General features: G+C 37.7%; 1 protein-coding gene across 2 annotated transcripts in view; it reads right to left on the bottom strand.

Moving 5' to 3' along the window:
• Positions 1–2,110: 2,110 nt before the first annotated feature.
• LOC120793727 (cGMP-inhibited 3',5'-cyclic phosphodiesterase A-like) overlaps positions 2,111–11,262 on the bottom strand; it is a 73,857-nt gene continuing 64,705 nt past the window's right edge. For both annotated transcript variants that reach the window (XM_040134046.1, XM_040134047.1), the window contains exons 12-14: positions 10,250–10,411; positions 6,725–6,998; positions 2,111–5,943 (exon numbers count right to left, since the gene is read on the bottom strand). In XM_040134046.1, coding sequence (XP_039989980.1) covers positions 5,630–5,943; positions 6,725–6,998; positions 10,250–10,411 — 750 coding nt within the window. In that variant the 3' untranslated portion in view covers positions 2,111–5,629. The remainder of the gene's footprint in view (positions 5,944–6,724; positions 6,999–10,249; positions 10,412–11,262) is intronic.

Raw genomic sequence — 11,262 nt, 5'->3', positions numbered from 1 at the left:
TTAAAATAAACAAAGATGGCAGCCGGAAGTGACATATATTAAACAAGCTAACAATGAAAGTATATTTTGCTGATAATGCTTAAATACTTTTACTTAAAAGTAAGATTTTTTATGTAAAACTTATGTAATACTTTTACAAAGTAGTTTTACATTGTGGCTATTACTTTTTCTATGGAGATGTAAAATAATAAGTTAATATAGATGAATGTTACATATATGTTGATGATATTTTGTTTGGATTTGTTTTTCTTTTCTCAAACGTTCCATGAAATGAACATTTGACATCTGTATATATATATATATATATATATATACATATATATACATATTTAAAAAGGCAGGTGACATAGGGTAGCTCCACAACCATGCTAAAGCAGAAAACATTAAAGTTAAAGGTCTACACTTGGCTTTGCAAGGATGTTGGTGGTGCATTATTTTATTTCAAGGCTGCCAGATGTTTTGTTGCATAGCCATAGTGTGGGCAGCAATGGACGTTGCCCCAAACTTGCAACATCATAGTAAATTGAGAGAACAATAAATTATATATGAAGAGTGACTTGCATGTGGTGAATGTATGAGAAACTGGCAAGTAAACATATTCAGCGGTATATTATACTCTAGTTCTATGAACAGTTTTTTTTATTTATATATTTTTTAAATAGCCAAACCTTAAAAGTGAGTGAAGAAGGTATCAACTCTTGTCCAGCAATTACACTACGACCATATAAAGAAAGAGAACATGACAGTCATTTATGTTATAAATAATTCCCCGCACTTTTAAAATGTATTAATTTCTATATTAGGGGAGTATGAATATTATGAAGAAAATAATTATCCATTCAGGCAAAAAACATTTTTTTTAATCTTAGGTAAAATCTTCATCTTTTAATCAAAACTTGAACTTTAATGTAACATGGGCAGACATACACCATCTGTACTCGGGACAGGGACTTGTGGAGTAATTGTTTTGCTGATAACCAATTTGATACAGCTAAATATTTGATAATTGTACTTTAATTAGGTGTTTATCTATCATTTGGGTCTCAACAACGCCCAAGTATATTTAAAGATTCTTTGAGATTTAACAACACATAAGGATAAACTACTTGTGTGTTGTTTCAGTTATTTGAGACAATTAAAAGACATAAAGAAAACCAGGTAGCCAGCAAGTAGTTGGCAATTTGCCAAATTTACTCAGAGATGTGAAGTGTCCCCATACCCTGCTGCATTCAAACTGGCCTTTAAAGGCACAAACCCATCCTGAGGAAATGGATAAAACTCTGTCTAGGTTCAAGACTTAAACTCAAGCACATTAGGAAATATGAGTAAACATGGCACCTAGAACCTGATGTACCATACCTTGTAGATTTTAATATGAAGCAGATTCTAGATATAAATCAAAAGATGAAAAATAAACACAACACAGGCACAGGGATACCACAGAAATTATAGTCTTGTAATTCAATGTATTCACATTACAACATCCACATGGTTCAGTTTGTGACAACTTCTAATGATCTTCAAATATATTCACTGTATGATACATAATACCAATATAGGCACTTCCAGTAAGTCTGGCAATATTGCAGCTACAGTATAGTGTCTAAATTACAAAATGGTAAAAATAAATAATGTATATCTAAAAGAGTTTTTGTAGTTTTAAAATTTCTTTACTGTACAGCATATATGTGTATTGTACAAAATGGAGCATCAACCTGCAAGGAAATTAATTATTTTACTTTCACAAATACTGTGTATTTGGACTTATTCTTCCTTGTGTAAGTATTAGTACATGTGGTAAGTGCAAGGTACTAGTGAGAAGAAAGCAATTAATTATTTAATCATGTGTCAACTATATAAAAATACTCATCTCATTTTGTTTACATAATTGTAAAGCTTGTTTGGTTCCCATGGTTACAATTATGCTACATGTGTGAATAAGTATGACAATCAAATAAAACCAATTATGACATAAAAATACACTATCAAAACTGATACAATACTTTATCAGCTCAAATGCAAGTATTGACTTGAGACTGATATGACTGCTGGGGGCAAAATGCATGCATCGTCCCAAAAAAAAAAAAAAAAAAAAAAAAATTCTCAACAAATTAACACAGTGGACAGAATCCCATCGCCTTTAAAGATGAGCGACATTTTGTGATGAATGCTCTACTACTGTTGCCAGTGATGATCTCAGATCTGTAGACTAAGCAGTACGTAGATCAAAGAGGAAGCGCAAGGAGAAATGTGCTATAGGGCCTTCTGTGAATAACAATTTCATCTGAGTATCTGAGAAGAATTCGAAGACCTGCTAACTGCATCACTATCTCTACTGGTGAGCAGAAGCAGCATCCCCTTCCTCCCAGTAAGGACAGAGTCACATTAGAGAGGCCAGTGGAAGAGTTCAAATAGACACAAACACACACTCTCTTACTCTCTCACACACACTGTGTATATAGATTCACAAAGCGAGAGCTTAAATGGAAACTCTAAACGGAAGTTACACAATCTCATCTGAATGATTGAAAGTGGTTTTTTTTCTAATTCTGGGCCACTTCATTAGAGATGTCTGTGTTAAATCCAGTAGTTTTCCTATAAAACATTGTTGATATCTTATCAGGTTTTTCAAAAGCTGAAGAAAATGTATCCATTGTGTCCATAATGATGATTATAGCCCATTAGGGATGAAGTGCAGGGGACGTACAGAAAACAGCAGGCATGTTGTATACAAGCTAGAGTGGGTGAGGCAATACATGATCAGTAGAGGCCAAAAAAAAATTAAGGTTGTTCTGATTCAGTGGCTTCCGGCAGTTCTGGTCAGATAAAGGGTTTGGAGTAAATGATTCTCTGTGTAATGCCTTTCTAATCAGTGGGTTAACCAATTACCTTCGACTCGTTTGGATGCAGTAGGCTGAGCCCCTCACCCCCCACCAAAACACACTGTAGCAGAGACTGGGCAGCAGTAAACAGGCCATTATGAATCTAGTGTGCTGTTCAACACAGACAGGAACATTGTGTGGTAATAGAGTATGCTAATGCCGGATCTGCAAAGATACAAGAACATGATGTTCTACACCTGTGTCTTAAAATTTTATTTCAGAAGCTCCACCATATCCTGTCTGTGGGTTGTCCTGTGCTGTTCTGCTTTTGTAAGATCAGTTTAAAGAAATAAAATTATGGATGAAAGCAGTGGTACAGTATGAGATACCAACCCATAAGAGATTCAGATGTGCGTGTAGGTCATGAGAACTCGACAAGACTAGCAGTGGATAATTCATTACATATTACCTCTTGTATGTGACAGTAAGTTGACTAGCAGAGCACTTCACTAATTAAACTCAAGATCTACTTGTGCTCTCTCATACACTTTTTCTATGTAAATGTGAATTATTAAAGGATGGCGAGATATTCATCTGGGATATTTTGCATCCTACTTGGGCCACTGTGCAGTTGGATATGTAACTGGTTTACCCCATGGCCTTGTCTCAGTTGAAAGTAGAGGCTATCATGTGACTTTGAGTTTTACAGTGCACTGGAACATATTACGGTTCGTCATGCATTAGGTCCTGACCTTAACACTCTTATCATGTTATGTAGATCAATGTTATTATGTCACGTCACATTTACTCTCGTCACATGAACAAGTCACATTTTAGAAAGTATTTTTATGTCAATCGGGAATTCTAACGATGCAATTTCCCATTGCTATTTAGGATAATTGATTTCAACAGTTAAATGCCTGGTGTGACTAAAACAGTCTCACTACCCTTTTCAAAAAAAATATTTCTTAGTGATTATGAAACAATAAGAAAACAATGACCGAAATATGCACATTATAGATAAACAATGTGACAATGTCTGAATAAAATCATATTGTGCTGCTAACACAGTTATTTTCCCCCATAAAAGGGGGGGGGGCAGAATTCTCATGGACTGAAAATGAGCAGCAAAAAATTGAGCTGGGAACACCAGCCGTCACTGCTACATTGGCCTATACTTAATAACTTTTCTGCCACCATCAAACAGCTATAGTAGTTAGCTTCAGAGACTTGTTTTAGCTCCCATCACCTTGCACCACCACTGCTGTGACAATATTTTGAGCTGAGGATGGGTCACTTGAAATTTGACTGGCTGATGATGAAAACTTATAACTTAAACTTAAATTAACTTAACTTAAACATAGCTTGCGCTTTTATGAACCTTGACTAAGCTTTAGCGTCGTTCTAAGCCTTTTATGAACATATTCCAAGGTAACATACTATCCCTGCGTGTTTTTAACTTACTGTCCTCACAGGTGATACAGATGTTTACTTTGAATTTCAACAGTTGAGGGTTACCTGAGGGTTAAAGGTCAGCATCATTTGCGGGCATTTACATAATGAGGACCAGTAAGTATAGAGTATAATACAGCACAATGAACCCAAATACATTGTCGGAGAGTCAAAAGCTGATAGCAAAAACAAAAAGACATTGTATTGGTTAGTCTACCTATGGCCATTTTAAAAGAACTTCGTAAGATTATACATTTCATCTATTTAGGGGATATTGTTTAGTAGATTCAACTTTCTGGTTCTGTATATCTTATGAATGCATGCTTACCTGTTTTTTTTGTTTTTTTTCCTTTTTATGTTCCTAACACTTTGGTATTGCTAATGTATGTCCCGTTTACTCCCTTTTTTTCTTCTTTTCCAGCACAGATTCATTTCCAACAACCGACCGTTGCTTTGTCAGTGCAGGCCTCTGGACTACAACATTTTGGACAGTGAAACCTTCAGTGACCACCATATATACCTTGGGACTGGAGACCAGAAATGGCACAAATGTCAGTTAATCTGCTGACTCTATCTATGTCGTCTGCAGAAGAATTGTGCATATGAGCGCATTAGTTTAAACACAGACCAAAACACCCACGCACACACATACAGACTCTGAGGAGCCTCAAGTCTCCCTCCTTAAACTAATATGGCTACACCGAATGGTATAAAGTACTTAATTTGGCAACAAATGTGAAACATAAGATGTATGAATTTTTGAGTTTTTATGATAAAGCCCATGGGTGAGTGATTCATTTTGGCAGAAGTTGAAAGGAAGAAAGATACACCAATGTTCCTCATTTGATTAACTCCCTTTATAATCCATATCTATAGAAAAAAAAAAACATATTATGGCCCATGTGAGACCTTAAAAACTCTTGCTAAAATTGAAACACAAGTACAAGTAACTGTGATGTCTATATAATTGCATTCTGAAAATAATTATGTATAAATTGGCAGCAAATTTCTGCAGTCCTGTGTTACCACAATGGGTTGAGGTCTGTGCAACCAGTCTTCCTCTTCTCTTGACAGTAGCGAAAGAGTCTGTATCCCAAAGTTCACGAATAATCCCGTATTGCAATATGGAAAGCTCCTTTAAATGTTTGGTGAAACCCGATATTCAGATAAAATGTGTAAAGCACAAATTTTCCCACCCTGTTTTTTTCTGTATAGGCACACATTTCCCAAACATCTACAGTGTTGTGTCTAAGTGACGTGCTGGCAAAAATAGGAGTCAGTTAATAGGATAAGAAACAATGAAATACTTTTCCACGTCCTTGCCCTGACTGACGCCATATTTCCCATGGGCTGTTTCACTGTGCGTCCCCCTCCTCTAGTTCCTCTGGAGGTTTAGAGTCTTCCTGCGGAGACACAGGCCAGTCTGGTTCCTCCACTCCCTCCTCTGGATCCTCTCCTTCTACCAGCTCCTCTCTGCTGCCTGGCTCCTCTTCTTCCTCATGAATAGCCAGAATAGGCTCAGCTACATTGTTTAAATGGACAGACTCTGCTCCTTGGCCCTGTTTCTGGGCCTCCTCTGCGATCACCTTCTTCCACATCTCGTGGTTCTCCAGCAGGTGCTGGGTGATCTGACAGAAGACTTTCCTCCTCTTCTTGGGAGCTGCTTTCTCTGGAAAAAAAAGTAAGAAAGAAATAACTTCATTCATTTTTTTTTTGATGACTGATTTAAACAATGCACACCTTTTAAATGTGTTTTAGAAGTCTTTTCTGTAGTTTTTTAACTTCAAACTAGAAATACACAATAGTAAAATGCAAAATAAAGTTTGCCTAATCAGTACTGTTGTTTGCTTTATATTTCCTACTAACATGTATCATAAGACATTATTGTCTAATAATTTTTCTGCAATCACATTACCATTACTGACTGTTATTAGTTTTGTTGTATAAATAAATATCAACAGTATTGCTGTAAAATGTTACATCTAATAGCTTATTCATTGATATAAATATTAAACATGAGGTGTGGATATGTTGCATAAATTACAAATATATTCGTATACAATATATTTCACATCACTTCATACCAGTCCAGAGGCTTACTATAAAAGCTCTTCCCTTTGACTTTATAATGAATTGTCAACAGTATTCATATTAATATCTGATCAGAGACTTTGCAATTCAATTTTGAACTGCAATATTTACCCATCTAATAAAATCTTTTTTTTTTTCATAGTTCAGTGGCAAAACCACTGGTTAATGTGGTTATCGAAATTGTGAGTGTCCTGCAGTACTGTATATTATATTGTATATTCAAATCCACAAAAGATTTGGCAATAGCAAACAAATGAGTGCAAGACCAGGTATTGTAGGCAAGGGTTTCTGCTCACTTCTATTTTATGCTTGTGCCCATACTTCAGGTTAATAGCTCTGTTTTAGACCATAGTGCTTACGTGATGCTTCTGAGCTGGTGGACGTGTCCTCTTCTGCGGTATCCTCCTCCTCATCCTCCTCCTCATCCTCCTCCTCATTCTCCATGATCTCTGGCTCCTCTGCCTCCAGGTTGGGTTCCACCCATCGTCCAGGCATGAGGCTGGCTGAGTCGTAGGAGTTGCACAGCGGTCCCACGATGTGTGTGATGAACGATTCCTGGAGTTTTGCCAACTGTGGTGCTGCTCGGTCCATGAAGGGACTGATAGGAAGGCCCAGGCTGGACTCCTCATCCCCCTACATAAAGCATTACCCATATTAGGGCAAAATCCTCAACAGCTGAATGAACGTCAAAACGTGGCATGATTCACATTTCACCACACATATTATTCTCAAAGAACTGAATAATTCTGCCCAGAGTGAATATGCGGAAATGTTGTCAGGTCTATCAAGCTCTAAATTATTTGTTTCACAATTACAATTAATAATTCACTAAATTATTTGTTTCACAACTCCTTTTGAGTCTTAATTGTGTAAGGATTTGGTGAGGTTTGGTGCTGATTGCATCAAAGAGGTGAAACCAAAGAAAATGATTTAATGCAACCGGTGGAACAAAACAGGGAAGTTTAAAGATGGGCATAGACCAGTAGTTCTCCATACTGGTTCTTAAGCCATATTGATTTTAATTCTACCCAGCTAATCAGTGACTAATTTTACATCTGGGATGCCAAGTACATGCAATTAAACCAGCTTCACTCTGGGTCCTGAAGGCCAGGGAGCCAATGCCATATGCTCCAAGCCCTTACCTATTCACACCGAGAGATACTAAAATGCATTGCTGAGGCTTTTGACTCACTGTAAATGAGTCTATATGTTAAATTGGATATCTATCTGTAGACCAATGTGCTGTTGTACCTGTTGTGCAATGACTTAATGCCTCAGTATTTTAGTTTAAGCTAGATATTAATTGGAATTAATTAATGTAAGAACTGAACACTTTCTCCATTTTCCCTATATTTAGTACATAATCACATAGTCCTTTCCAGGAACTTTCCTATGAATTGTACAGTGACGTGTCAGTTATTTTCCACTAAATCATAAACACACAAATGCACAAAGGCCTAAAAATATAGGGTGATAGTTGGAAGGCCGAGGGGCGGCTGCATGTGTGCTGTCTATGACGTCTGTGTGGATGGAAATGAACAACAACTATAGCAAGGTTTCCTGGTTGCCTTGGTGACTGACCCCAAGTGTCATCCCATTCAGTGTACAGTACAATTCATCTGTTCCTGCATTGAGCTGCTTATGTAAAGCACAATGAGAGTCATCAAAAGATGGGATTTCAGATGGATCTGTAATTTGATGGAATTTTTTAACAGGTGAGCGGAGATAAATGGGTGAAAAAAACAAAACTAGGGGAAGAGGAAGAGCTCTGAGATCCAGCTGTCACCATGACTACATCCTAGACAGGGTTCAGAGGCATTGCAAGGTTAGCTTTCCCAAATTAATGTCTTTTGATATGTTCAAGAAACATTGTTTTGAATACAGTAGCCAGATGTGTTCTAACTTAGCTATTCAAATGAATACATTTAAGCGTTCATCTCTGAAGATGTAAGTTGTATTTGTTTGCTGAGTTTTCTTTCAAGGACACAGGACTCTAAAGTCAGTGTAATCAGAGGCTCCTCCAGCTGAATGACAGTTGCCTGGGCGCCCTGCGTGCGTCACCACATCTAGCAGCACTAAAACTATTGTCACTGAAGAGCATTTCTCCTGTGAGGCTCCTGCTCTCAGCGCCCCTCCCCCCATAGACCTCAGAGTGGCTTGTAACAACCCGGTTGTGTCACCTAACTGAAGTAGCAGGGCACATAAGGACCTGAGCATTTTGTGCTTTAACCAGAGGCAGTTAACAGCCACTCAGTGACAGGGGGACATACTGTAACAAAGTTCACTGAGGGCAGCATTTGGCTGAAGGCATAACCATATTCTGTTTGTTACAACAGGACGGTATATTAAAGATGAGGCCACGATTGACACATTTCATTACACTGACAATAAATCCATATATATAAGACATACATGTAAATCCTTAGCCCATTCTTACAGCAAAAAGTACAAGTTACCTTTACTGTCTCTATTGTTTCCTTGGCTCGTATGCAAATACCATGTAAATTTATAATGTAAAAGTAAAACACATAAATGAAGAGGTGCCGAAATCTTGTCATTCATTGTGACAGCTCCTCACACAACCACAGCTCAGAGGGAGCACTGCTATTACTACCCCGATATGTCAGCGAGAAAGAATGAAAAATGAATTACTGGGAGTAAAATCAAGCTTGAGGTCCAAAGTCTACGTGGAGGAAATAAATAAAGAGGGAAGGACTGCATTTCAGTTTCTGTACTTGCTCGAATGGGTTTTGAGACAAAATAGAGTGATTGTCCGAAACACACAGCATGCTATCAGGAGTGCTGCTGTCCTGTTTTGGCTCTCTGTCCTCTATTTCAAAGAGTTGAAATATAATCACTACCTGTGTTTGTGTGTGTGTGTGTGTCACCAGTTTGATTTTTTGATCTGAAGGATGAGGATGTTTTGCATAGCAAGGACATTCTTGCTGGTTCTCACTCACTCAAGGATCCGATTACGGTGAAGGTTCAGAGATTAGTATTAGGGTTAAAGTTAGACTTAGGTTTATGTTAGGGTTAGGGTTAGCTATGTTAAGATTAAGGAAAGACTTGTAGTTGCTTGTAGTTGACAGGATAAGGTGGGCAATATTCTAAATTTTTCATTTTATATTTTTGTTTAACAAATCTCACGAACAGATCAAAACAAATACTGCATTAGTCCATCTCCCAATACTTTCTGACTTCCCTCACCTGTCTGTGGCTCTTAACACAAACCCATTCAAAAAAACAACAACATGACAAATAAACACTTTCATTTAAAAAAAACAAAAAACAAAATAATTTCTATAATACACTGCAGTTTTCAACAAATGTTACTCAAACAGGAGTATATATTGTTTTTGCTGGGGACTATTTTCAGCTGCAGATTAATACAAATTTGGTGAGCATGTGAGTATTTATGGCACCAAGACAGTGTATGGTATGTGGGATCAACTCAGAATAAACTGCCCATGTGTTTTAATCATTTGTGGGCAACAATGGAGGTCTATGGCACAAAGGGAAGCGCTATAGCAGGCTTTTAGATACACAGATACACTTCTTCTATTTGATCAATTCACTGTTGGCTTTGGTTAGTTAACGGGATTCATTGATAACAAGACAAATATAGAATACCATCTTACTTATCCTTCAAGGTTAGGATTTGTGGATAATGAATGCATTATATCAGTGTGGCTTCAAAAACAATGACATTTTCACAAAGGAATGATTTACTATTTCAGAAACACTGTATTGGATCAAAGTGCATTATACTGTGCAGGTGGTTGTGTTGTTGTGCTCCCCGCTGCATACAAACACAACAGAACATCGATGTTTATTTTAGCGAATACAAACAAGTTCTTACTTCCCATCAGAGACGGTTGACACACCTGTTCATAGAACTCGTTGACTATGCCCTCTGTCCACTGCAGATGCAGGTCCTTGCACTTCAGAGGCCCATTGATATCAGCCAGTTTAATGCACATCTGGCAGACCAGCAACCTGTCATTCTCGTTGGACCAATCGATGCCTGTAGACGGATCGTCACCCACCTGGAGGATCAGCAAATAGACATGTTGACATTTAACATATTCAAACATGTTGGCAGACACAGTGTGTGATTTGTAGATATTATGTAAATGTGATGCCATTAATCTGCTCTTCAAAGATTGTGTATTCATATCAATGTCTAGAGGGTATACCAATCCAGTGAGAAGACATACAGCAACACTGGAATGCACTGTGAATGAGACAAAAGCAGTGAGGACTTAAGGCTTTTTACGTGTAGCGTCTACCTCTATTATGAAGCACATAAGCAGACTTTCTCCTGTGAAGAAATGTGCTTTATTTAAAAATGGAGAGGTAACAATCACTATGCTTTAAATAGATAATGACCACTGACAGTTTCTGTAAGATATAACTATTTATGAAGTTCTCTTGATTAAATTTCAATTTCAAGGCACATGGCAGCACTGTCACATAAGAAGTTAAAGCTTGCATTCATTTAAACAAAGGTTGAATGAATTTGTTATTTCCAGTTATGCTTAATGACCTTCAGACCTGGAGAAGGAGGAAAACTGACTCCCAGAGTTTTATCATTCTAACCTCTTAACCCAGGAAACTGAGGATATCAAGCTCAAAACTTGATGGGTACTTCACAGAAAGCCATTCGCTTCCAGGAAGAACAGAGCAGGGTGCACTACAGTGAGAAACAGTGCTTTTACTTTTGCTGCCAAGCCAACAAGCTCAATGCTAGCTGACAGGCCCCGGCCCTCGTGCACCACCACTGTACTAATACTCACAATGGAAAAACCCAAGACAATCAAATCCAAAACCAACATTCTGTCTGTACCTAAACGAGTTCTTGAAAAGCTGCAGGGCGCTACATATTGCAAGTGCTGCA

The sequence above is a fragment of the Xiphias gladius genome, chromosome 8 (genome assembly GCF_016859285.1).
Source record: "Xiphias gladius isolate SHS-SW01 ecotype Sanya breed wild chromosome 8, ASM1685928v1, whole genome shotgun sequence".
NCBI classification, from domain to species: domain Eukaryota; kingdom Metazoa; phylum Chordata; class Actinopteri; order Istiophoriformes; family Xiphiidae; genus Xiphias; species Xiphias gladius.
Note: the sequence above shows the minus strand (reverse complement) of the source record. Positions and strands in the feature narration are given on the sequence as shown.